The sequence below is a fragment of the Oryctolagus cuniculus genome, chromosome 2 (genome assembly GCF_051225735.1).
Source record: "Oryctolagus cuniculus isolate XC-2025 breed Fujian yellow rabbit chromosome 2, ASM5122573v1, whole genome shotgun sequence".
In the NCBI taxonomy this organism is placed as follows: Eukaryota; Metazoa; Chordata; class Mammalia; order Lagomorpha; family Leporidae; genus Oryctolagus; species Oryctolagus cuniculus.
This window is the reverse complement of record NC_142868.1, coordinates 12,825,422-12,853,102: the sequence shown is the minus strand read 5'-3', so window position 1 is coordinate 12,853,102 and position 27,681 is coordinate 12,825,422. Positions and strand designations below refer to the sequence as shown.

Sequence of the window (27,681 nt, the reverse complement as noted above, 5' to 3'; positions counted from 1 at the left end):
GAACGGCTCAGCGCGTCCTAAGGGAGCTGCAATTAGACAGTATTAATAATGTTCAACAGGTGTTTATTGAGCGCTTTCTACTTAGCTCTACATTACTTTCGACCACCTTACTCACATTGTCTGACCACGGGCCACTATTATTCCCATTTTACTGGCGACGAAACTGAGGCACGAAGCAGTTTAGGAAGTTGCTCAAGTCACACAGCTGTTGGATATTGGGGCCAGGCTGTGGGGCTTCAGAGCCCTCACTTTCACGTGGAGGAAAAATATATTTTGTCTTTTGTGGTCCGCCTAGTCTCTCCAACGGGCTGTCCACTCCGGGAGCGCGGGGACCACCGACACGCGCTCTCCACCTGTTGGCCCCCGGCACGAGGCGGCGCTTGGCGGTGCGCGCGCCCTCGGAGCGGCGCGGTGCGGTGCGGGCGTGGCGCTGCGCCGGGGAGCGGGTCCCGCGGGTGGCCGTGCGCTAGGCGGCAGTAGCGGGCGCGGCGCGGGGCGCGGCCGCCGTGCGGTCGCTCTTGGCGGCTCGGGCTGGCCGGGGCGGGGCGCGGCGCGGCGCTGGGGCTCCGGGCGGGCGGAGCCGGGCAGACGGGCCAGGATGGCGGCGGCGGCGGCTTCGGGCGAGGCGCGCCGGGTGCTGGTGTACGGCGGCAGGGGCGCGCTGGGCTCGCGATGCGTGCGGATGTTCCGGGACCGGGACTGGGTAACGCTGCGGGGGCTGCGGGCACAGGGGTGATTGGGGGTGCGGGGAGCTCCAGAGCCGCCCACAAGGGCAGGGAGAAACTGGGGGCCGCCTGTGCAGCCCCTGACTCGGGCGCCTGCTGGCGCACCCTGTCTCTGAGAGCTGGCGATCCTTGACACTTGGTGCGGGCCCTTGGCTCTGCAGGGGGAGTGGTGGAGGGGTTGAGTCCTCCGTCTCCGCCAGGCCCAGAAAGTCCAGGTGGCTCCAAGAAGAGAGTGGAGAGGGAAACTCAGGAATTAGACCGCCTGGCTCGGTTTGCCAGCCCTCGACTGTGGACAGATCGCTTAACGCCCGCGAGCCTCGGTTTCCCCGTTTGTGAAGTGGGGACAATGCTGGTGCTTACTCCTTGCCGGAGTTGTGAGGAATGAATGAGAGTAAGAGGTGTCGTTACATGTAGGTTACCTGACAGGTGATCCACGCTGTTCGAATGCTAGCCGGTTCCCTTCGCTCTGAAGCAGGAGTGGGGGATGTAGGGTCCACCGGCCACATCAACTTATTGGGTCTGGCCTTGCCAAGACACCCGCAGGCGGGCCTGCAGATTGAGTAAATATACAGCAGGCTAACATTTTGAAGTTGGTAATTTTGTATGGTCCGGGGATGTTGTTATAAATATCCAAATGGCCTTTGACAGCAAAAAACACTCCCTGGCCCTGCAAGGGCTCAGCCCGGGAAATGCCGCTGGCTTCTTTGCTTTTCACAGAATATCTCAGCTGCTTGCATGGGCAGGTACTCACTCCTAGAACCGGATGAGTGGAGCCGAGCTGGTAGGTGGCCAGGGACCCTTGACCCCAGCTGCACAGCAGGGCTCAGGACATGTGTCTTCTTTGCTGTCCCTTGGTCAGAGTCCGCTGTGTTGCTCAGGGCACCTTCCTGGGAGTTGAGTTAGCAGCTGCCATAGTTGTGGGCTAGGGAGAGTCCTGAGATCCCAAGGATTTTCTCCTCCTCAAAATCTAGTGTAGGAATATGCTTCTAAAGGAGTCCAGATGCACCACACCCTCCCTGCCGCCGTGCACCTGCTCAGGACCTGGAGTGACGGATGAGGTCCGCTTCCCAGGCTTGCAGAGATGGTGCACAGGAGTGTCTGCCTAGGCAGACTCTTCATCTCCCTCCATCCTCCTTGTCACTCTGCCTGTCACAGGTGGAAGGCTTGCTCCCCGCTGGTGGGGGTGTTTTGGTTTCCCTTTGACTTGGTAGAATTTACCTCTGACACCTGTTCTTCCCCCTTACTTCCTGGCACCTGTGTCTCAGTATCCCTATGTCCTGTGGCATAACAGTGATGAGTGCGATGGGATGGATGCTGTGTTCGCAGCTGATGGTAGAGTTGTTTACCTCTGGGGCCATTGGACCCAGGGACCTTGGAGGTTTGAAGGCAGGCTGGACTGGGTTAGGGTGCAGCAGGGCTCAGGATAGGCTGGCCCGAGCCAAGTGCACCTGTAAGGAGTGCAAGAGATCAGTTGCCAGTTCCTGTCCTTAGTGGGTTTTCTTTTCTTTTTTATTTTTATTTTTATTTTTTAATTTTTTGACAGGCAGAGTGGACCGTGAGAGAGAGAGACAGAGAGAAAGGTCTTCCTTTGCCGTTGGTTCACCCTCCAATGGCCACCGCGGCCGGCGCGCTGCGGCCGGCGCATTGCGCTGATCCGAAGCCAGGAGCCAGGTGCTTCTCCTGGCCTCCCATGGGGTGCAGGGCCCAAGGACCTGGGCCATCCTCCACTGCACTCCCGGGCCACAGCAGAGAGCTGGCCTGGAAGAGGGGCAACCGGGAAAGAATCCGGCGCCCCAACCGGGACTAGAACCCGATGTGCTGGCGCCGCAAGGTGGAGGATTAGCCTAGTGAGCTGCGGTGCTGGCCCCTTAGTGGGTTTTCATTTACAGATTGGAATGAATCCTTAATCCAAAAAATCCAAAATCCAAACATCTACAAAATCTAAAACTTTTTGAGGCCTGAGATGATGGATACCACAAGTGAGGCATTCTACACCAAGAGACTGTTTCCTGCACAAAGTTATTGAACATATTGTGTAACATTGTCTGCGGACTATGTGTATAAGGTGTATATGAAACATGAGTTCATTTCATGTTTAGACTCAGATCCTGTCCCCAGGATATCGCATTACGTGTAAGGAGATAGTCCAAAACCTGAATAAATCTCAACCCTCAACCCTTCTAATCGCAACACCTGGGATAAGGGGTGCTCACACTGTGAGCCCCGGATGTGTCTCCTCTCGCCCCGTTTCTGGGTGCTGGTCTTTGAAAAAAAAACAAACAAACAAACAAAAAACAACAGCCTGTTGTCTCTCACCAAAGTCGTTTTCCCTTTGCTCCAGTGGGTGGCCAGCATCGATGTGGTGGAGAACGAAGAGGCCAGTGCCAGTGTCGTCGTCAAGATGACAGACTCGTTCACGGAGCAGGCTGACCAGGTAAGTCCAGAGAGCTCCTGCAGCCTCTTGTGGGAGGGGAGCCCCTGGGAGGAACGCCCACCGTGGCTTCTTCCTTTCTCTGATTGCGACAGCTGTTTGTGGTCGGACATTTAACTTTGCAGTGAAGCTCCCAATTTTTGAGGCACCTGCATCTCACAGCTGAGTGCCTGGGTTCAGTGCTTGCTTCTGGCTCCTGACTCAGCTTCCTGCTGATGTAGACCCCGGGAAGCAGTAGTGAAGGCTCAGGTAACTGGGATCTTGCCACTCACATGGAGGCCCAGATTAAAATTCACCCTGGCCCAGGCCCACCTGCAGGGGGCTTTTGGAGAATGAAGCAGCAGGTAGAAATTCCCTCTGTGCCTCCCAAATAAGTTGAAAGTTGGTGGACAAATGAAATTATAAGATAAATTTATTTTTTTAAAGATTAATTTATTTGTTTGAAAGTCAGAGTTACATAGAGAGAAGAGAGGCAGAGAGAGAGAGAGAGGTCTTCCATCCGATGGTTCACTCCCTAGTTGGCCGCAATGGCTGGAGCTGCGCCGATCTGAAGCCAGGAGCTTCTTCCAGGTCTCCCACGTGGGTGCAGGGGCCCAAGGACTTGGACCATCTTCTACTGCTTTCCCAGGCCATAGCAGAGAGCTGGAAAGGAAGTGGAGCAGCCGGCTCTTGAACCAGCACCCATATGGGATGCCGATGCTTCAGGCCAGGGCGTTAACCCACTGCGCCACAGAGTCGGCCCCAAATTTATTTATTTATTTTTTTAAAAAGCCATTTGAGCTCATGGAAGAAGATTTGGAAAAAGTAAAAATTAAGAATACAAAGATAAATTATATTTCTAGTTAGTTTACTGTTCACTCCTGTTGGCCTATTCTCTTTTCTGTGCATATCATACTTTTATTATTTTACAGGTGGGAATACTATTGTATTTTGTGTTTTATAGTCAGCTTTGGTTTTAACTTAACCTTTAATTTAAAAACTCTTTCAGATCACATATACTCTAGTTGTGGGTATGTAATTTTTCAATTATATGGATCGGCCACAGTTTACTCAGTTTCAACTTATTGTACATTAAAGTTTTTTGCAGGTTTTTTTTTTTTTTACTCTTATCAAGAATACTACGGTGAACATTTTGATCTATGTATCTCCTTGTTTAGGATACATTCTAAAAGTGGAGTTACTGATAGATTATCTAAAATATAAAGTGTAGGAGTGAAATTGACATCTTGAGATTCGATAATTGTTTACAGCCCTTGTCTCCTCTGTTGAGGAACGGTGTTTTTATTCCTCATACTGTTTGTTAAACTCTTTACTTACTTCAGGGTTAATCTTATGAGTATCAGGTAAACTGAAAATTTATCTTTGTAAAAATTAAAGAGTGGGAATAGGAGAGAGAGGAGGAAGAAGGGTGGGGGCATTGGCAGGAGGGAGAGTTGGGTGGGAAGAATCACTATGTTCTTAAATCTGTATTTGTGAAATTTGTATACCTTAAATGAAATTTTTTTTTAAAAGTGAAGTTACTTAGGCCAAAGCATGAACACTAGCAAAACAGGTCATTTTTAATTGTAAAATTATATGTATATTGTAAAATGAGAAATCCAACAAGCTTGTATAAATTATAGGTAAACTGTGAAGTACCCCTTGTCTCTGCAAGATAGTGTCACCCCCTGGAAGGACGCATGTGGATGTCTGGGGACAGATAGCACAATGCTCAGAAGCAAGTCTGCCTCCTGGAGGAGCCGCTCCGAAGTGCCGCCTGGAGGAGTCCGTTTAACGGTCTTCGTGCCAGTGTTCCCAGTGTTCCGGCCCACACTCCCCAGGAAGCCCCCTGATGGTGGCTGTGTCATACACTGTTTTCACCACCACCACCACCCTGCAAGGTGGCTGGGCCCTCTGGTGGCTAGAAACACTGGGTTTGAGAGGCTGAGTGACATTGGCAGTGAGGTGATTAGTGGTGAATGAGTTCAGGTGCCACTTGGTCTGTGATGGGCTCTACTTTTCTGTTTTAAAATTTTTATTTTTGTTTTATTTAAAAGAGAGTGAGAGCGATCTTCCATGCACTGGTTCACTCCAAATGCTGGCAACAGACATAGCACAGGGGAGCCAGGACCTCAGTCTAGGCTTCTCACATGTATTGCAGGGACCCAAATACCTGCACTGTCGCCTGCTGCTTCTCTTACGCACATTGACAGGAAGCTGGAATCAGGAGTGGAGCCAGGACTCAAATGTAGGCCCATGTTGTGGGCTACCAAGTGTCGTCTAATGCCCACCCCGGTCTGCCTTGAGTTGTACCCTCCCTAGTGATCTTCACAATGTTTGCTTTTGTTTTTTAAAGGTTTATTTATTTATTTGAAAGTCAGAGTTACATAGGGAGAGACAGAGATCTTCCACCTGCTGGTTCACTCCCCAAATGGAGGAAACACCCAGGGTGTGGCCAGGCCAAAGTCAGGAGCCAGGAGCTTACTCCAGGTCTCCCACATGGGTGCAGGGGCCCAAGGACTAGGGCCATCTTCTGCTGCTTTCCCAGGTGCATTAGCAGGAAGCTGGATTAGAAGTGGAGCAGCCTGGACTTGAACTGGTGCCCATATGGGATGCCAGCCTAGCTGGCAGTGGCTTAACCCACTGTGCCACAATATTGGCTCTCATTGTTTGATGTTTTATGATCCTTGGCTTTTTTTTTTTAATGACAAATGTGTGAAGTAGGAAAAGACCAGCAAAGTGAAGAAGGAGAATGAATGTACAGTTCCATCATACAGTTAATGTTTTTGTTTGCTTCCGATCTGTCTCTCCAAACATACCTGTAAAAATCTAACAATTTTAAGAATAAAACAGTGGGCATAACTCTACTGCTCATGTGCTTTTTCTAAAGGGTCAGTTTGACAAAGGTTAGAATGTAAAAGCCAGATGGTTTATTCCAGAACACATACAATTGGCCCTGCCCCTGACATCGATGGGAATTGGTTTAGTGTATTCTGTGGATACCAAAATCCACTGATGCTCAAGTTCCTTGTATAAAATGATATAGTATGAAGGGTCTTCAGAAAGTTCATGAAAAAAGAAAGATTTCAAAAACATTTTAAATCATTATTTATTTGAAAGGCAGACAAAGACAGATCTTCCATCTGCTGTGTTACTCCTCAAATGGCTGCAACAGCTGGGGCTGAGCCAGACTGAAGTTGGGAGCTAGAAGCCAGGAGCTCCATCCCGGTCTCTCATGTGTTGGCAGGGCCCATGTCTTTGGGCCAGCGTCTGCTGCCTTCCAGGGCACCTTAGCAGGGAGCTAGAGCAGAAGCAGAGCAGCCAGGACTCAAACCAGGCACTCTGGTGGGGGATGCTCGCATCAGAATTGATGGATTCACCCGATGAGCCACTAAACCAACCCCCAACATTTTCTTGCCCAAATAAACTTTTAATTCCATTTTCCATGAACTTTTTTTGGAGTACCCTCATATTTACATCTGACCTATGTGTATACGTTAAATCACCTCTAGATCACTTATGGTCCCTAAAATAATGTGAATGTGATGGAAATAGTTGTTATATTATATTGTTTAGGGAATGATGACAGTGGAAAGTCTATACCTGGTTAGTACAGGTGCCGGTTTTTTTCCTGAATATTTTCCATCTGAGATTGGCTCATAGATAGGGAGGGTGCTCTGGTAGGGGCTACTGGCATCAGAGCTGATGGACTCACCTGATGAGCCACTAAGCAGCCCCCAACATTTTTGTGCCAAAATAAACTTTTAATTTCATTTCCCATGGTTCATAGATAGGGAGGGCTGACTGCGTTTTTGTTGTTCAAACTTAATATTGCTCTAGTGTTTGCTGTATTTAATTGACAGAGATTGGCCTTGATGAGTTTAATTGTAAAATTCTACAGGTAAATAATAAAATTAGTTGCCAGGCACCACTTTAAGTGCTTTGTTTACATTAACACACCTCATTTCCATAACACCCCAAAACAAAGTTTCTGATTTTATCTCCCTTTTAGAAGAGCATCCTGGTATTTGCCAAGGTTGGACAGGTCAGAGGTGGCACAGCTGGGATTTGAGTGTGGGGAGTTGGGGTTTCTTGCCTGTGTTCTTAATGCAGTGCTAAGCTGCTTCTGAGTGAAATAGCTTTATGGGCACAAGGACTGCTTGGGAGGGCAGTGCCTGGCCTGGGAGAGCAAGTGTGGGTCTCACTGTTTCCTCAGCTGTTAATTGCAGGTTTCCGATGTCCATGTGCGTTTTGAATGTGGAGGTTGTCCCCATCTCATGCACCTGTAAGACAAAGATGGAGCTATGCCTTTGTTATTTATAAGCTTAGCTTTGACTTATTTTTAAAGAAGATTTATTTATTTGAAAGAGTTACACACACACACAGAGAGAGAGAGAGAGAGAGAGAGAGAGAGAGAAAAGAGGCAGAGAGATCTTCTGCTAGTTCACTCCCCAAATGGACACAATGACTGAGCTGGGCCAGGCTGAAGCCATGAGCCAGGAGCTTCTTCAAGGTCTCCCACATTGGTGCAGGGGCCCATGGACTTGGGCCATCTTTTACTGCTTTCCCAGGAGCATTAACAGGGAGCTGGATCAGAAGTGGAGGAGCTGGGACTTGAATTGGTGCCCATATGGGATGCTGGTGTTATAGGCTGTGGCTTTAACCCACAGCACCAAGCACTGGCCTCTAGGCTTAGCTTTTAAAATCTCTACCTAATTCCATAAGCTTGCTCTCTTCCTCAGTTAGGATTTTCTGGACAAATTACATGACATTCAATTTTTGTTTTTAATTTTCTGGCAGAGGAAATTCAATTACAACACAGTGAATTGTAAAATTGGCCTCTTGGGCAGGATACCTTCTAGTGGGAGGAGATAAAGAAGTGAGAAAGGCACTAACTCTGTAGAAGACTGTTGGGTAGAGAGCAACATTTAAGAAGAAATAATTTAAAAATGTCATTTTAATTTACCTAAAAGGAAAATATATATGTTGTACAAAAATAAGTCACACAGGGACATTGTTGCTGCTGTTCCTTGCTTCCCGACAAAGTGGGACATCCTGGTGAAGCATGGATTCTGTGCATACACAGATGTCAGGGAGATGATCCACCCTTGGCAGCTGGGCTCTGGGCTCCTGGCAACAGGATATGGCTTAGGAACAAAGAGAGAGAGCTACTGAGGCTTCTCAGGATCATAGGAGGAAAGTCAGCAAAAGATAAATCAGGACGAGGCAGAGGCCAAGGGAAATTCTGGAATATTCTTCAAAAGAAAGTGTTCAATGTGGAGTCAATATATAGAGAGCATTGTCTTTGAAGGAGTAATCGGAGGCCTCAAAAATTACTGGGGAGAGAGGACTGAAGTGCTACTGGGAGAAGAGACACATGGTCTTGATTTGAGCCCTATGAGGATGGATCTTAATGAAGCCATTGAAACATCATCCCAGCTATTCTGGAGAAATAAGGAAAAGAATTGTGGTTGATGGCAAAACTTTTTATAAATTCTAACAAGAGGGCATGCATTTATCGTCAGTGCCTTAAAATTTCAAACAAACATAGAAGTAGAGAGAGCATTGTATTGAAGACCCCCATCCATCGTCTTCTCATTATTTGCCAATATTTTGCAATTGGCTGTATTTTTTTTTTGCTCTGGATTTTTATGATTTCTGAGGCATTTTCTTTGAGCTAAAGGGATGTTTGGAGGGTGAGGGAAAGAGTAGACTTGATCGTCTCAGATTATAATTGTGTGATCTATAGAGAGTCTGAAAGGAATGTACCTGAATTTTGGCTCTGGGCTGTGAAGCTCAAGGTGATTTTTAAAACCTTTTTCCTATTTTATTAAATTTCTTATTTCCAGGAGTGCTTATATCCTGAATTTTTAGACTGTTTATAAGGAGACTCTAGATTGCTTTAAAAATCATATTGAAATGTCATTAGACTTCGCACCTCAAAATGCTCCTGGGAGATTAATTGTACATCTAAGTTATTGCCAGGTAGCGAAACTGACTTAAAGAGAAGAGAAAAAGAAATGGAGGTTGACTGTAAAGACAGCAGCCTGTAGTGGTTCACCCTCCATCTGCATGTTTCCTGTGTTCAAGGTGACCGCTGAGGTTGGCAAGCTCCTGGGAGAAGAGAAGGTGGACGCAATTCTTTGTGTGGCTGGAGGATGGGCTGGGGGCAACGCCAAATCCAAGTGTGAGTTCTTTTCTGAGTTAATCATTCATCTCATCCTGCTGCTTGTCTGGTTGACGTGGATTGGTGGTGGCCTTGGGGCCAGACCAGCTGCTGTTCTGTGTCTTCCAGAATGTTTATAGTTAATGTTTCTGTTCTACAGAGTGGAAAAAAGCTTCCCATTCAGGGGGACGTGGGGTCTGATGTCTCTAGTACAGGAAGAGTGAAATCAGTATTGTTTCTGCCCCAGGGCGTATTCATATTCAGGAATCAGAGGATGTGTGTCAGTGGAAGGGATCATCTGAAGGTTGAAAGAAGTCAAAATTGAGCTTTTACTGAAGCTGATTACATTTTCAACTCTTCAATATAAACATTTCCAAACATACAGAGAGGTTGAAGAACAGTTCAACAAACACCCTTATGCCTTCCATGTCGATTCCATACAGATGAGATCTAGAGTTGAGCATCTGTAATTCAAAAATTCAAACTTCAAAACTTTTGAGCACAGACAAGACCCCACAAATAGAAAATTCCACATCTGGCCTCGTGTGGTGAGTAACAGTCAATACACTCATACTACAGATAGTCTGTATAATTATCTTCAGGCTATAAGTAGAAATCATAATTGAACATGAAACATATGTTTAGACTTGGGTCCCATCTTGTTATATATGTAGAAATATCCCAAAATCCAAAAGAAAAATAATCTTAAATCCAAAAAACTCAGAAGTCCAAAGCACTTCTGGTCCCAATCTGATCTGATGAAGAACGCTCAATCTATAACAGTTAACATTTGTCCTACTTGTGCCCTGTTGTGCTCTCTTGCTTTCTTGTGTGTGTGCATTCTGTGTGTATCGTTGTCAACTGTTTGAAAGTGAGTTGTCACTTCATATTTCAGCACATAACTACAAAAAATAATAAGCCCAGTCTCCTTCATTATCCTGAGGCTATTGTGCCTAAGGGAATTAGGAGTAATCCTAAAAGATTAACAATACTTGATCCATATTCAAATTTCCCCAGTTTATTCTGTGGTTTTTTTCCCTTGACCATTTCACTCAAGGGTCCTGCCCTGTATTGTGTTGCTGTCATTTTTAGTCTCTTAATCTAGAAATTATTTTCTTGTGATAAGACTTTGTCATGCGTCCAAGGCTTTTTTCATGTCCTCAATTTGACCGTCTCTTCAGGGTATCATTGAATTTGTTCCTCTGTTCCTGATATTTCCTGTGAACTGGGGATTAGCTCTGGAGACTTGACTAGGGTCAGGACAAACATTTTTCAGACGAGATTTCGTCCTAAGTGATGTTGTATTCTTCACTTTACATCACACGGGAAGCTCAGTATGTCCAATTGTCCCACCCTTGGGGGTGCCAGACTTGATGTTTGGTTGCGGTGGTGACTGCCAGCCATCTGTTGTAAAAGCATCTTTTCCTCTTTGCCATCCATGAGTAAGTGATTTGTGGGATGCTTCTTTCGAAGTGTGTGATTGTCCCAAATACTTTTCACCTCAACCACCCATCCATTCTTCCTGCTTCAGGTTACTACACTGGATGTTGGGAGATGGCTGTCTTGGTCTTTGTGTTGCTATAAAAAATGCCCGAAGCTGGGTACTTTATGAAGAAAAGAGGTTTGTTTTGGCGCATGCTTTCAGAGGCCCAGGAGATGGCACTGGTGTCTTCCTGACTTCTGGTGAGGCTGTGTGCTGCTCCAGGCATAGTGGAAAAGCCAAGTGTGAGCCAGCAGATGCAAAGAGGGGGGTGTGGGCACGGGGAGAGATGGGGTAGCTGGCCTGCTTTACAACAACCCTACTCAAGGCAGCTCATCACAGCCCACCAGAACAAGCTCACTCCTGCGAGAACTAATCAAGTCTTGAAAGAACCAACTCTGTCTTTGGAGAAAGACATGAATCCAGTTGCCAAGGGGTGGCCTCATGATCTAATGACCTCTTGATGTTCCCACCACATCTCAATACTGTTAGAACTAGGACCCAGCTTTGACAGTCTTTGGGGGACAAGCTATATCCAAACTGTGGCGATGGTGGTTTTCTAACTTTCATCATCCCTTCTATATTTATTTGGCAAAGCTATTGAGAATTGAAATTCTGTGAGCCACACTTAATTGTGAGATTGGTATTTTATGGGATGGAGAAGTTGACCTAACAGCCTGATAATCTTCTGTGTGTTTTTGGAGCAAGAAGTGCTAAGTAGGGCTCCGTCAGTTTTCTAGTTCATCTTAGCAGGAAACTGTAATTCCTTGGCTAGCACCTGCCAGTTCCTCCTGTATCAGGAGGGATAATTTCTGGGCCATGGGGTTCCCTGTGTGCTGTGATTGCTCGGTTGGTGGCATGACTTGTGTTACAACACATTCATTCTTACGTTTTTGGCAAGGCCAGAGAGTTAAAACAGCATGAAATGGTTGTTGTTTCAGCTTTCTTCTAAAGAGCTTTCAAAGTTGGCATTAAACCTTCAGCCATAAAAATTGTAGCTCTGTAAAAGCCCTCTCTATGGCTGTATGGTGATAGTCTTCTGGAATTTTATCATGGGTAAAACACGACATAGGCTTTAGGTTCTTATTTCACATCTAATGTCCTTCATAGAGGAATATACTCTTTGAATTAATTGCCAAAACAGCAACTCCGCTAATTCCAGATTATTTGCTAAAAATTATTAGCTAGAATGTTACTAAGTGAGGAAGCTGAAATTTGAGTGATGACATAGCTCGGATTTGAACCCGTGTCTCTTTGACTAGTGATCCTGTGTTGTTGTGCTAGGTAGACAGGGATTGAGGAGATTGGGAGGGGTTGAGGGGGCTTCTTTGAGTGTAGGGCTTTGTGTGAGTTGAGCGTTGCGCTTGCCCTTTTGGTTTCCATCCTGAGAACACTGAACCCATGTTTCCCCCCCCACAGCTCTCTTTAAAAACTGTGACCTCATGTGGAAGCAGAGCATGTGGACGTCCACCATCTCCAGCCACCTGGCCACCAAGCACCTCAAGGAAGGAGGCCTCCTGACCTTGGCTGGAGCCAAGGCAGCCTTGGATGGGACTCCTGGTAAAGCCATTTTTCCCTCATCTTTGAAGTGGGACTGCTTACCTTGCCTGCTGGGGCTACTGGGCACTTCTTTGGGATGAGGGTTAGTAAAGCCCTTGACCCTCCAGGTGTTTTGCAGTTGGATTAATTTGGTTTCCTTTTAGGCCAGCATCTTTTAGGGGAGGGTTCTGGCGGCCTCATCGGGCTTATTTATCTCTGATCCACTCAGGAATGGCTTGTGTTGTAGAGATTAATTAGTTCATAGACACATGTTGTTATGACCACACAGTATCCATGGGTTCCAGAAAGCAGCTCAGAGGTTGGAAATAGCCAAGGCTTTAGAAGAGAGACTAGGGTGTCAGTACTTCACCCTAATCTCTGACCAAATTTCTGCTGTAGCCTTCTTAACTGAAAATAGTCACAGTAATATCCAACTTGAAGAGTAGCAGGAAAGCTGTAGAGGTGGAAATGGGTAGAAGGTGCCGAGTACATGGGAGGCAGTAGAAAGGGGTAGCTTTTCCTGAGTTCCCATTAAGCAGCTGCCCGCTGCTTCCTGTATTAACAGTAAGTGGTATGTTCTTATGTTCATTGTAAGTGGTAGGTCTTAAATTTGCAATGAAGGGTAGGTCTTACTACAGCCACTCTTTCCTTTTCACAGATAATCTCATTTAGTCTTGGGGTAGGCATCATTATCTTTTTCTAAAAATTTATTTATTTTATTTGAAAGCTAGAGTTATAGAGGGGCGGGAGGGGGAGAGAGAGAGGGAGGGAGGGAGGGAGGGAGGGAGGGAGGGAGAGAGGGAGAGGTGTCTTCCATCCACTGGTTCACTCCCCAAATGGCTGCAATGGAAACCAGGAGCCAGGAGCTTCTTCCAGGTCTCCCATGTGGGTGCAGGGACCCAAGGACTGCTTTCCCAGGCCATAGCAGAGAGCTGGATCGGAAGTGGAGCAGCCTGGACTGGAACTGGCTGGGCATCGTTATCTGTTCTAACTTAAGCGTTAGGAGACTAAAACTTAGAGAGTTAAAGTAATTTGTATGAGTTTATGTAATAAGTAAGTTGCAAGTGTACTTTGGACTCAAATCCTGACCATTTCCAAATTGTGTGCTTTTTCTATTACATCATGGAGACCTGACTTTCCCTGGGCAGATTTTGCTCCTTGTGTTACTCTACTGGGCCTGCGACAGATTGGGAGACTGAGACAACAGAAATGTATTTCTTGTGATTCTGGAGGTTGGAAGTCTGGCATCAAGTTGTGTGTTCTGAGGGCTCTCTCCTTGGCTAGGAGATGCCACCTTCCCACTGTGTCCTCACGGTCTTCCCTGTGTGTCTGTGTCTTCATCTCTTCTTACAAGAACGCCAGGCGTGTTGGGCGAGGGCCCAGTTTCATGATCTCATTTTAACTTTCTTCCCTCTTTAAAGACCCCGTCTCCAATACAGTGGGGATGAGGACCTCAGCTTAGGGCTCTTGGGGGAATGCTCTCCCCACTGGGAAGGGCTGAAGGAATTTACACTGGGGGCACAAGGAGACAGGATGTGTCTCCCTGCACTACCTAAATTGAACTCTTATTAAAAAGGGAGGCTGGGGGAGAGCTTTTCTGGACCTTGTTAGTAAGAGGCCTTGGACACCTCCTCAGTTTTCACGTAACTCCCTCAATTCTGAGGCTCTGATTAGTAATTTCTTGCCATTCATTTCTTATATTTCTGAGAGCATTTGATCTTGGGTTCATGGCTGCTGCAATAATTAAAACTGTGTAAATGTTAGATGTGCATTTGGTTGAGATCTGAATTTCATTAAAGGGGACACAGCACAGAGGCACTAAAACTAAATAGGAAGATGAGTAATAGCCTGACATTTAAAAATCAAAACCCTAGGGCTGAAAGACTTGTTTGTTTAAAGAACAAGATCCTGCTTGGTTTGTAAGTACAGGTAGTTCTCGGCTTATAATAGTGTTTTGAGGCTTTTTGGAGTTCACTGTGGTGCAGAAGCCTACCCCTATATCTGTTCTGTTGTACACTGCAGTACAGTGGTCAGCACATTATGTGAGATAGTCAATGTTTTGCTATCAGGCAGGCTTTATGTTGGATAATTTTGCCCAACCATAGACTAATGTAAGTGTTCTGAGCACATTTTAAAAAATATAAATGATTATTTGAAAAGTAGAAAGGAAGCAAGAGAGATAGACAGAAAGATGGAGAGAGATCTTCCATCCTTTGCTTTTTTTTCTCTAAATGCCTGCCTGCAATAGATAGCTAGTGCTAGATAAGGCCAAAGCCAAGAACCTGGAACTCAATCTGAGTGTCCCATGTGGGTGGCAGGATCCCAAGTCTTTTTTTTTTTTTTTCTCTTTTAAAGGAATAAGGAGAGTTTATCCCCATTCCTTTTTCCTCCCTCCCTTCCTTCCTTTTTTAAAAGTTATTTATTTATTTTAAAGAGCCATAGAAACAGACGGAGAGAGAGAGAGAGGGAAAGAGAGAGAGAGAGGTCTTCCATCTGCTCAGAGAGAGAGAGAGGAGAGAGAGGTCTGCTGGTTCACTCTCCAGATAGTTGCAATGGCCAAGGCTGGGCCAGGCTGCAGCCAGAATCCAGAAGCTTCATCTGGATCTCTCACATGGGTGGCAAGGGCCCAAGTCTTTTTTTTTTTTTTTAAGGAATAAGGAGAGTTTATCCCCATTCCTTTTTCCTTCCTTCCTCCCTCCCTCCCTTCCTTCCTTCCTTCCTTCCTTCCTTCCTTCCTTCCTTCCTTCCTTCCTTCCTTCCTTCTTTCCCTCCCTCCCTCCCTCCCTCCCTCCCTCCCTCCCTCCCCTTCCTGCCTTCCTGCCTTCCTGCCTTCCTGCCTTTTTTAAAAGTTATTTATTTATTTTAAAGAGCCATAGAAACAGATGGAGAGAGAGAGAGAGGAGAGAGAGGTCTGCTGGTTCACTCCCCAGATAGTTGCAATGGCCAGGGCTGGACCAGGCTGCAGCCAGAATCCAGAAGCTTCATCTGGATCTGTCACATGGGTGACAAGGGCCCAAACACTTGGGCCATCCTCCACTGCTTTTCCCAATGGCTTAGCAGGGAGCTGGATTGGAAGTGGAGCAGCCAGGACATGAACCAGTGCCCATATGGATGCTGGCATTGCAGGTGGTGGCTTTACCTACTATGCCACAACACCAGCTCCTCAGGGTCTCGAGTCTTGAGCTATTGTCTGCTCCCTTCTAGGCGTGCGTTAGCAGGAAGCTGGATTGGAACTGGAACCAGGCCTTTGGTGTAGGACGCAGGTGCCCTAAGTGGTGTCTTCAGCCCAGTGCCAGATGCACATCCCGGCTTTACACTTGAAACAGCACGGGAGTGGGGTTCTTAGGGACACTGTACCTTTAATTCTGTTTTTTCCAGGAACTTGTTGAAGTACCCTCATTTGTCAAAATTTGCTCAAATGGTGTACCTGAACATGTATAGATCATTGCCCTTCAATTATTCCTCAGTAAATTTGCATTAGGAAAAGGTCACGTTATCTTGAGGTGTTTGACCCCTGATTACAGAGGAGAAAACTAACGTGCAGTGATGTTAGGTGATTTCTTGAAGACCACCTAGCTTGTAGCTGGCCAGTAAGCCAGTAAGGAGCAGACTGGCCAAGCGATGAAATGGACTAACTCAGTGGTTGTACTGAGTGCCTGCTTGGGCAGTGGCGAGCTGAGGCTGTGTGTGTGGGAGGCTGGCTGCACTCAGGACTCCCTGGGCGAGCCCAAGGCAGGGAGTGGATTCGAGCACTGCCTTGGAAAAGGAGGTTAGGAATTTGATAACTAGAGCTTAATGGAAAACACAATATATTGTTTTTTTATTTAAACATTTTTATTAGTCAGTTTACTAATTAAAGCATGCAGTAAAAATTCAAATGAGATTAAAATACAGTGACTAGGAAGCCTCCCTCTTCCTAGCCCTGATTTCTACAGCACTCCCTCACCACAGTCTTGTGTGTCTTTCTGGAAGTATTTTATGCATATTCTCTCATGCATCCGTGCACTCTCACATGAACATTCACATGAAAATAAAATGGGCATAGAGCTTAAACCATGGGCTGCTTGTATGCAATATCAGAGTGCCTGGGATTGGGTCTCACTGCTGCTTCCTGCTAACATGCACCCTGGGAGGCAGCAGGTAATGACTCAAGTCCCTGCCACCCACGTGGAAGACCTGAGCTGAGTTCCTAGCTCTTGGCTTCCGTCTGGCACAACCCCAGCTATTGTGGACATTTGGGGAGAGAACCAGTGGATGGGAAACGTGCCTGTCCTTTGCTTTTCAATAAATAAAATTTTAAAATGTTAAATAAAATTTAAAAATTTAATAACGACAACCAAAAAACCCCCAAAACCGAGAACCCCAAAGCACCACTGTCATTTGACGGACCTGTGCAGGTGACTGTGCCTGGCTGTGTTCGCGTCATCTTAGAGTATTGTGGAATATCGTGAATCTGCGGAGTTACTGGGAAGCACACACTTCCTTTAATGAAACAAAGCTCCCAGTTTCTTCGCTAACTCAGCCACAGGTTTTGAGGGCTGACCACTTGATGAACTCCACCCTCGAAGAACTCACCTATTGCTTTTTCCTAACAGCAATGAATCAATACTTATTCAGGGCCACTTTTTGGGCTGGGGATATGTTGGTAAATACAACAATGAAAATCTCTGCTTCAGGGGCTGCTGTTTAGCCTAAGGGTTAAGACACCTGTGTCCCTTGTTAGGGGAGCCCTGCCTGGATCTGGCCCCGAACCCCTGCTTTCTACTAATGCAGACCCTGGGAGGCAGTGGCGATGGCTCTAGCAACTGAGTGCCTGCTCTGCAGCTGGGAACTTGGAGTTGATTTTCCTGGCTGCCAGCTTTGGCCTGGCTTTTATAGGCATTTGGAAGATGAACCAGCAAATCAGAGCTTTCTCTTTCTCTCTGTCTGCCTCTCTCTCCACCTCAAATGAATAAATCAGTCTTTGCCTCTGGAGTTTACCTTGTTCTGGGAATAAGTGGCTTTTGTGCCCTGTTTCGGGAAGCCTTGTGATTTGGACATCGGTGTGACGTTGAGCAGGGATGAGCCAATGCTGAGCGAGCCGCTGACTCGTGCCTGAGGCACAGGGATGAGGACCTGGGTTCCAAGCCCTGGCCTTCAGTCCAGGTTCTGGGTTCTTTCTGGTTGCCGTGAGGCTGCTTCTCATGAGTCTGGGAGCTGTCTTGCTTTCCTTGCTGTTTCTAACACTGAGTGTAGGGACTCCCAGGCAGCAGAGGCTGCCTCTGGCTTTGTAGGCGGCAGAGTGAGGCAGGTGCGTGTGATGCTAATAAGAAAATACTAGTGCCAAGGCCAGACTGTAACACCAGCCATGTCCAAGGAAGCACAGGCCGCCCTCCCCATCCCTGATAAGGGAGTGCCCCTAACTGGCGGCAGACCCGTGGTTGATAGGGAGGGGAGTGATGCGTCATCTTGACAGTCTGAGCGATGGTGAGCTATGGGACAAACATCACTCGCTTCCCACCCCAGCCCCTGGAGAGCATCTCCCAGGTCAGGGGCTTAGCCAGGCCCCTTGTGCACCAGGCTGTGCCTGCAGCCCACGCGGTCAGTGGTCCCCGACACCTGCGGGTTCCCCTTGTGGATATCCTCTCCTTGATCCTTGGCAGGGCCTTGTGGACAGGTTGAGATCTGTGTTCCCACTCCCATTTCCAGATGGAAAATCAGGCTCAGGGGACCTGATTTTTCTGGTGCTTGGTAGAGCAGCATTTTTGAACTCCAGGTCCAGAACTGCCCACGACCCCTCATTGCCAGCTGAGGATAAAGAGGAGTCACCCTGGTGGCCTCTGGGAGCCTGTGTTCTTGGAAAGCCCCAGTCCACCTGCCCCTGTTCCCCTCTCTTTGCTTGCTATCTTTTTGTGGGGGGTGGGTGGTGGGGAACCCTGGAGGAAGGCAGAGGTCAGGTGCAGCTGTGGTGGAGGTTTTGGGGAACAGTTGCTCACAAGAAGTTTGTGCGTCCCTGTGGTCATTCTGGTGGCCACTGGTAACCGAGCTGTTTTGTCTCCTTCCCCAGGGATGATCGGCTATGGCATGGCCAAGGGTGCTGTGCATCAACTTTGCCAGAGCCTGGCTGGGAAGAACAGTGGCATGCCGACTGGGGCCGCCGCCATCGCCGTGCTGCCGTACGTGCTGCCTGACGCTGTCCGCTGCTGAGCACCCGCCTCGGTGCAGGGTCACCCTCCCCCAGGGACGTGCGTGTGCCAGCACCTGGGGTCCTAAGAGCCACCAGAGGCTCTGAGATACTTGTCTTAGGCTGTGTGTGCTGCCCTAACGTGATACCCAATGCTGGGTAATTTGTAAACTACAAACTTCCTGCTCACAGATCTGGAGGCCAGGAAGTTCAAGGTCAAGGCGGCAGCTGGTTGATAACTGGAGAGGGCCCGCTCCTCATAGATGGAGCTGCCTGTGTCTCCTCTCATGCCTCTCCTCTCCAGCCTCTTTAACACGGACCTCACTGCCATTCGTGAGAGGGGAGCTCATGTGACCTGGTGCCCTCCTAAGGGCCACCCCTTAGCACTGTCACATCGTAGCTTGTTTCTCAGCATAGAAATTTGGGCATGGGGACACGCTGAGCACATAGCAGGGCTTCTTCAGGCTTCAGATTGTTCCGGGCTGTCCAGGATGGTTGAGAAGTGGAGGCATGGGTCTGTTGTTTTTGTCTCTTTTAGTTCCTGTCTTTCCCCTCTGCCTCCTTACTCCCTATGAGAGTAGCATGCATGTTTTCTTTTACTGTGTGTGGGTCTCTATTACGAGTCACTGTAAGGTCAGCGTGTGTGTGTGTGTGTGTGTGTGTGTGTGTAGGGGATGTGTGCAGAAACTCTGAGGGATGTTTGCATCGCAGGAAAGTGTGAGGGATGTTTGCACCTGTGGTTGGGAGGAAGGCACCAGACAAGGGCAGGTACCTGGAGGCATTGCGTTCCTTCTCACTTGTGGGATGCGAGCATCGGCCAGCCTGGCTGGTGCCTGTGGTCCTCTGACCAGGACTTGGGGCTGCTCAGGGGTTGCACTGGCTGGCTTTCCAGCTCCCTTTCAGTTGTGAGGCTCTGTGATGCTGTGAGCTGGCTCCACCGATGTCTTGAACGATTGCTGAGGCCTGAATATTCTTGGGAGAGTCAAACGCATCTGAATTCTGTATTCTCTTGCTGAACATCTTAAGGTTTCCAGGGAAATGGTTGCATTTAAAACATTGAGTATTTCAGTGTCCCCTTATTTAAATGAACATCAAGTCCTTAGAAATGAGTGTGCTGTATTGTAGGGAGTGAATGAAGACTTGACAGCAGTTTACTTCAATAATTATTTTTTAAAACAGGCAACATGTGGCTCTTTCTATTTTGTTCTTGTCTGCCTGGAGGGTTAGTCACAAAGTGCCTCACTGATTTGCATTCAGATGTGAATCCTGTAGATGTGGGCAGCTCCCTGGTTTCTCTCTGGTTGCCCTCCTGCCGAGCACCCCGTGTAAATGTCAGCCTTGGTGCCCGAGTTGGTGAGGGGGGTGCTGCAGGTCGGCCTTTTCCCGGCCAGGGAGGACCAGGCACCTGTGAAAGTCGAGGTGATGCACAATCACATGCTTATCTGTGCACTGCAGGGTTACCCTGGATACCCAGATGAACAGGAAATCAATGCCGGACGCCGACTTCAGCTCCTGGACACCCTTAGAATTCCTGGTTGAGTGAGTATCACAGTGATGTCTGTGGCTAAGCAGGCACCAGCCCCCCTTCTCTGCCTTTTGTGGGCTGGAGGACAAGCCTGTGTTTCCTTGGATTGTCAACATGGGGGGTCGTGGAGGTGACAGGGTCTGAGGGTTGTGGTGCATCAGTGCCTGGGTTTGGAGACAGGCAGTAGAGTGGACGGGTGGACGGTGCTGACTTGAGTCCTGGCTCCCTCACTTACAATCCGACAGACTGAGCCTCAGTTTCGCTATCTATGTGACGAGGTCCATGGTAATGGTTGGGAGGATTAGAGTGGTCATGTGTGCTGACCTGTGGCAGGTGCTAAGTGAACCTCAGCACCTATTCGTGCGGTTCCTGCTCTAACAGGGAGCAGCTGTGTGGGAGGAAGACACTGAGCCGGAAGGTCTGGGGCCACGTGGCTGAGTCAGTGCTGAGTCACGACCCACAGAACGTGGCCTGTGGTTCCCAAATCCTGTTCAGATGTCGGTGAACCTGGGTGGCATTTACTCTTTCATGTTTGCCTGGGTCTCAGCCCCCTGACCCCTCTATTTAATAAGCCTGTCTTCGCGGAGCACCCATGGTGGCCGGGTGCCGTGCTGTGCTAAGGTACTAAGGCGGTCACTGCCTTCCTGGAGCCAGTTGGGTCAGGAGGATCGATGAGGTGACCTCACCCGGCAGTGCCAGTGTCTAAGCCGCTTTGATGGCTGTTTGTACAAGACATCTGCAGAGCAGGATGCACACGTGGCCTGGTGTTGCCGTCTCCTCTAGGTTAAGTTTGAGACCTTTATTCTGGGTTTGAGATAAGGACTCGCAGAGCCCTTGCTGCGCCAGCCACTACTCTCAGCACTTCCTATTTTGTTATTTAGTGCCCATAGCAAACTCCATCCTTAGCTAAGGCTTGGAGACTCCGTGATGTAATGGAGAAGGGGATGAGTGCTTTGCCGAAGATCACCCAGCAGAGCAGGATGTGACCCAGGCAGTGTGGCTACAGAGCCGTGGCCTTCCCCAGTGTGCCACAGTTGTTTCCGCCTGTGCCAGAAATCATGCCTAATGCTTGATTTGCAAAAAGAGAGAGAGAAAAAAAGTAGGAATTGTGGGAGAACTCACACTTCAAATTGCCCTTGGGTTTGACTTTCTTTCTAGAGTCAGTGGTCCCACCCACACTGGAGAGAGACGGGGATCCAGGACCCAGGCTCAGGCTCTAGGTGGGGGTGGGGTGTCTGAATTCCTGCAGAGCCACAGACCCCCAGAGGGTGTCTTGCCCCAGACAGTACGTTCACCCGTGTGTTATGTCTGAAGACTTGCCAACAAGCTGGCTAAAGTTGGCTGTGAAACGTTACCTTGCTTGCCCTCCACTATTGGAATGCCCTTGCTCGCCTTGGCCAAGCTGCTGCTGGAGGCACCCCGAGCCCTACACGTCTGAACGTACCTGGTCTCCCTCAGAGCCATCCTCTGCCGAGCTCTGCTCTGCCTCCAGGGTTGCAGGGAGCCCTGGTAGCACGCGGTCTGTGGAGCTCACGCGTGTTTCGTGGCTTGCTGAGCCCCTCAGTGGGAGCCTGTGTGACCTGGCTGCTCACCGTCCAGTCTAGCCCAGAAGGTTGCAGATTGGCACCAGGGCTGTCCCAAGAAGTCCCGAGTACTCCCCAGTTAAAGAAGGCCCAAGGCCTGGGCGCATTGTCGAAGTGGGTGATGTGCTCAGACGCCAGTGTTCTGTTTTAAGAAATCATCATCCTCTTGTTCTTCCTGTGACTCCTTCGCGCCCTTGTATTCCTACCTTCTCGGGCTTGCATCTCTTCATGCAGAGCGAACTGTGAAGGTGCCCCCACTACCATATTTAACACTTTATTGCACTAATCCATTTTTTAAAATTTTTTTCCATTGCTTGGCACACCTGGGATGCTCTATAAATATTTGCTAAGAAAAAAAAAGAGCTAATTTCCTCTTTCTCTTACATTTCTGAGATAGTAATATAGCAAAGTATAAGGTATTGTGCATATGTCACTTAGAAGTCATGAATTAATAATCTGTTTTAATCACTTAAAATCGTACCACCGAGTTATAAAGAATTCCAACAAGGCAGAAAAATACAAAAATGGAAGTTAAAGTCACCCCACTCCTGTCCTTCCTAAATAAGAATGAGTAAAGTATTGAACTCACAGGGAACCTGAGTATTGGGCTGTGAGGCTTGGTGGCTTTTTCACGGCTTTTGTAGTGTCCTCCACTCCCAGAATAATTGATATGAATATAAGCACAAATAAAGGATTTTTGCTTTGAAAATATAAAGCATCTCTTCTTTGTTCTAGAACTTTCTATGACTGGATCATGGGGAAAAACCGACCGAGCTCAGGAAGCCTGATCCAGGTGATCACCTCGGACGGAAAGTCGGAGCTTACCCCGGCATATTTTTAAACTACATCTCAGCACCTGCAAAGGCCCGTCTGAAAACTCACTGACGTATTTCGCTGTGTCCTTGTGTGGTCTGTGCCTAATGTAATCTTCGTGGTCCAGGATAGTGGGTCCTGTTTCTCTCTCACCTGATGTTCATCTGCTCTCCCAGGACGGTGTGATATGTTCATGTGTAATAAAAACATGTGGGCGTGCAGGCCTAAAATTGCATCCTCCAGCCTGTGCTAAACATAAGTGGTGACAGGAGGCCCTCTCTGCCATCAGCCGTGTGTTGGCTCACTTTAGACCAGTCGAGTGGTCTGTTGGCATGGGGGGCGTTTTGAGGGCCGAGGTATTTTTGAATGTCATGTTCATGTTGTAGATGTAGTTTTTGCAGCCTTGATTGAAACTGCCTTAAAACTCCTTCTGTGATGTCGGCAAAATCCCACGTACCGTGTCGCCAAGTCCTTTACTTGCACAGTTGCTCAGTGTCCCTGGCTTAGGACTGAGCGAGCGAGCGAGCTGCTTGTGAGTGTGTGGAATTTTTTTTCCCTTAATAAACACACTTCATTTATCGTGTTGTCTCCTTTAATCAAGCTGCACCATCCATACAGGGGTCATAGAGGGATGTAATCGGACCTTGTAATCTGGTGTTCTCAAACAGGGATGGGTTCCCATCCTGCAGTGAGTTCCTACAACATAGTAATAAGCCGGAGAGTCTGTCTTGGGCGTGTCTCAGTGTGAGGGTGGTGGGGTGGCCCTGGGCTTTGAGGAGTGGCTGTGCACATGATGGACATGGGCTGCTCTGTTGACAGCCAGTGAGCTGATCCAACGGGGTTATTTACAGAGGCCCAGACAGGCTATAATTCTGTTCTCTGCAGTAAGTGTCATAACCAAGGCCAGAACCTCAGTCACCAGACAGCTGCTATTTTTAAAGCCCTTTACCATGTGTATATTTTCTTTTTTTTTTTTTTTAAAAAAACATTTTTAGGTATGCAATTCAGTGATATTTAGCACCTTCTCAGTGTTGCACAACCACCACCTCTCTCTGGCTCCAAACACTTCATCATCCTCAAAGAAAACTCCAGGGTCCTCGAAGCAGTTCCTCTCAACATGCCTCCATTAGCCCCTGGCAACCAGCAGTCTTCTTTCTGTCCCCATGCACTTCTCTGACCTGGTTATTTCACAGAAGCAGAATCATACAGGGTGTGACTGTGTCCACCTCCTTTCACACAGATGTTTTCTCCTTCCACCTTATAGCATCTATTAGTATTTTATTCCTTTTTGTGGCTGAATAGTATGAGGGGATCTTCTAAAGTTCATGGAAAATGTTTACCATGGAAAAGCTATGTGTGGATTTCAAAATTATTTTTTGCTCCAAAATAGACTTCTCTTTTTAATGCCCCCTTTCCACAAACTGAAGTCCCCTTGATTATACATGGAGGTTTTGTGGATTCATTGACCACTGGTAGACATGGAGCGATTTCCACCTTTCGGCTGTTGCAGATGGTGTTGCTATGAAGCACGAGTGAGGATTTGTAGACTCGTTTCCAGTTCTTTCAGATTTATAAGCAGGCATGAGATGGCTTGGTCATCTCATCTGACGGAACTTGTGAAAGTTTATTTTCATTCCCCAGGTTTTTGAAATCCATATATAGTTTTTTCTCCAAATTTTTGCTGACCCTGCCTATTTATTTATTTGAAAGGCAGAGTTACAGAGAGAGAGAGGGAGAGAGAGAGATCTTCCATCTGCTGGTTCACTTCCCAAATGGCCACAATGGCTGGGGCTGGGTCAGGCTGAAGCAGAGAAACAGAGACCAAGAAAGACAAATCTGTGTGCTGGGTCACTCCCTAAATGCCTGCACTAGTTGGAATTGGGCCAGGACAAAGCCAGGAGTCTGGAATTCAGTCCTGGTCTCCCACATGAGTTGCAGGAACCCAATCACTCGAGGCATCGCTGCTGCTTCCCAAGGTCTGCATTAGCAGGAAGCTGGAGTCAGGAGTGGAGCTGGGTATTGAACCCAGGCACTCTGATAGGGGCTACATCAGATGAAGTAATGTGGAATGGAAATTTGAATAAGAGAAAAATTGAAATGTCTATCTCATTGGTTATCGAAAAATTGAAAATTGAGAGTGCAATGGTTACTAGTAACAGTTTTCAGTGCTTGTGGCAATGTGTCTTCAAAGCTTGCTGGTGGGGGGACCAGATAGCCAAAAAATGTTTTGGGAACTACTTTGACGGTCTCTGTCAATGCCCTTAATACTTTGTACTACTTAATCTTGTGAGTCCACATCTGAAGTGCTGTGTAGCAACCAGAAACAAGGAGAAAATTTTGTAACAGATGTAGTTCCTGCATCCATCACTGAAATCTTGGGGACCCTGAAGTCCAGTCATGGAGCATTGTTAAATAATCACCAGTTAATGTTTGTTAAATTGTTTGGCTTTAAACTGCCCCTCTACATAGTGTTAAGCTGGTATAAATGTTTCTCTATCCAGAATGAACGATCACCTAACCTAATGTGTAAGCACCTGTCACCACCTCTTGTTACAAGTAGCTGAGTTTTAAGCACCCAGCTCTTCAAATGTTCAATAAGACAGAAGACTAACCACGGGGCTGTCTCAGTAGCTCACTTCTGTCTTCTGTACTTTTCTTTCCTCTGGCTAAAAGCATATCCTTCCCAGGTGGTGAAGGTGGGCATTTTGGACCATTTTTGGTCTGGTTTATTATCTGGTTCTAGAATCTCAAAGTCAATTAAAACCTGCATGACCAGATTTGTTACAGTTTTATCTTTTAACATGATTATTGAATGCTTACTGTAGTGTAGGTACTGGACTAACCACTCCTTGCAATTCTATTGAGGGAACTTCCATTTCGTCCATTTTACAGTTGAGAAGAGAGAGGCCTAGAGAGAAGTTAAATTGCCCAAGGTCACACAGGAAATAGACAAAGCCAGGGCTTGAATGGGAGTTCAGAGGATGGAGTCAGGGCTCTCGGCCACTCTACTACACCACACAGCAAAGAAGCCACTCATTTGGTGAGCACAGCTTCATTATCCTAATGGTAAATAATACCATGATTAAAAAGCACATTTTCAAATAATTCTTGGGGAAATGGGAAAATCCTCATGGTATCATGTCAAGCAAAAATCAGCATAACTGACATATTATGATGTAATATGATGTGACCCCAATTATGTCAAAACATGTTACCCCACATTTGATCAGTGTGGAGCAACCCTTTGTATATGTCATTGTCACGGAAATCATGGGTGTCTTACAGTTGTCAGTGAACCAAAGTGTAACTGGCAGGGTTCTCAGAGGCACATAGAATAATGGTGTCTCTTAAAGCCAACCATGCCCCTGAGTCAGGAGAGACGTGGAAGCATCAACAGTGGGGATCCGTGGGCCGCGGCAGGCGCTGCTGTGGACTCCACAGGGGAGGCGAATCTTCAGCACTATCCCTCCTTCTGGCCGAGCAGCGTGGCTCATTTCCTCTTGGCTGCATTCGGTTAATTATGGGATTAGTCCTAATTTGGTTTTCGTCCATCTCGCTTGCTGGACTGTAACTCACAAACGACAGACCCTGTTTCTTCTGTGCAGGGCTGCATCCTGCTGTCAAGTTGGCTCCGTGACCCAGCCATGCGGTTGACAAAAACCAGGGACCGTACCTACTGCTTTGTTGACCAACTCATCTGGTTCTCTTCTTGTTTATGCCAGATGTGTGGGGACAGTGATAACATACGGTGCCTACTGTGTGCCTGGCACCATTTAATTCCTCACAGCCTTGGTCTCATCCTCACAACAACCCTGTTAGCTCTTCAGCTGACAGAGGAGGAATCGGGGCGGGGGGGGGGTGTGTGTGTGCAGGGGGTGGGGAGAGCAGCTGTGTGCCCAGCACCCAGCTGTTGGAGACAGAGCAGGGATGACCCACACTCGGAGTGCTCCCCCTGCCTTTCCCGAGTTTTCTCTCGGAGCTTCTAGTAGGACCCAAGGGTGCTGATCTACTGGAACCCAACCCATTCCTGGTTAAATAACCAACGAAATCCACAACTTTGTTTGCAGTGGGGGGAGGCAGCTCTCCAAAGCGTGGGTGGTGGGACAGGCAGGGAGGAAGAGGGCTTGACCAGTTTCCCTGTGCCGTATATTCTGGGCTTTCTCCCTCCACCCTCCTTGTTGCCAGGGCCCTCACCTCCTGAAAACTGGCCAGATTTTATACGGCATCCTGTGCTCTGGGAGAAGCTGTGGAGAGTTAGATCCTATTTTGAAAACACGGTATTCCTCTGCAGTGTGTGCTGAACCCCAGCTAGTTCTTAGCTAAGAGGACACCTGGCCTGGGGGTGCTGCCTGTCCCTGCTGCACCCTCCTCCCACCCCAAAGGTGTTGCCTGCACGCTTTCCTCTGCCCCGTGCACCATCCCCTTCTCCCCATTCCTCAGCTCCTGCATCACTTCCAAGGAACGCCCTTCCTGGACCCCTAAGTCAGACCCCAAATCCCGGGCTCTCACATTGCCTTTCCGATGGCAGTTGTTTGCCTTGGTGCTGTGGTTTGGTTCACATCTGCTCCCCACCATCAGCCTTTAGGTTCCCTGTGCTGTCTGTGCATGGTACAGTGCCCGGCACGCAGTAAGAGCCAAGCGGGACTTGGTGAATGGGAAGAGTGCCCTGAACAGGGCAGGAGGTCACGGTCCTCCCTGGGGTGGGGGAGGGGCTGACCCTCAGCCTCGCCTTCCGTAACTGTCTGCCTTAGTGTCGCAGCACAGTGATGCGAGAGCCAGGAGCACTTTGATCCGAGTGAGGACTCCTTTGCCGCCCATTCCTCTGTCATGGCCTTGACCGCTGCCTGTGAGGCAAGACTTAGGGGTGGGTGCAATGCCTCTGTTTGCTTTTAAGGAAACAGCACAGATGTCTAAATCAGTGACCGTGGTGTCGCTTTCTTTTCATCCCTCTGTCTCTGCTGTCACCACACTGTCTTTGCAGCCCATTTTCACTTCCTTCCTTCAATTCTCCCTCTCAGAAGCTCAGAAAAGCCTCCTGGTGGTGATGAGCCCAGCCGCCCAGTAGGCCTTCTTCAAACAGATATGAAAAGTAGCTGTTGTGGAAAGACGTTTTTTGGGGCTAGTAAACATTCCACGCAGAATGCTTTTCTTTTTAAAAGCTGATCTGTTTCCGCAGGCAGAAGCTGACCATGCACGTTGGTGATGTCCCTGCAGTGCGTGTTCTGTATTTAGTTCTCTTATCGTCCAAGCCAGGTTTCTTAGGCAGCCAGGAAAGGG

The 27,681-nt window shown here is 47.8% G+C and overlaps 1 protein-coding gene across 1 annotated transcript; it reads left to right on the top strand.

Annotated features, from left to right (window-relative positions):
• The first annotated feature begins 598 nt into the window (after positions 1-598).
• QDPR (quinoid dihydropteridine reductase) lies at positions 599-22,432 on the top strand. Its single transcript, NM_001319581.1, has 7 exons — positions 599-703; positions 3,067-3,159; positions 9,226-9,322; positions 12,201-12,341; positions 18,367-18,475; positions 19,939-20,022; positions 22,327-22,432. The coding sequence occupies exons 1-7, from the start codon at positions 599-601 to the stop codon at positions 22,430-22,432; spliced, it is 735 nt and encodes a 244-aa protein (NP_001306510.1).
• The last annotated feature ends 5,249 nt before the right edge of the window (positions 22,433-27,681 follow it).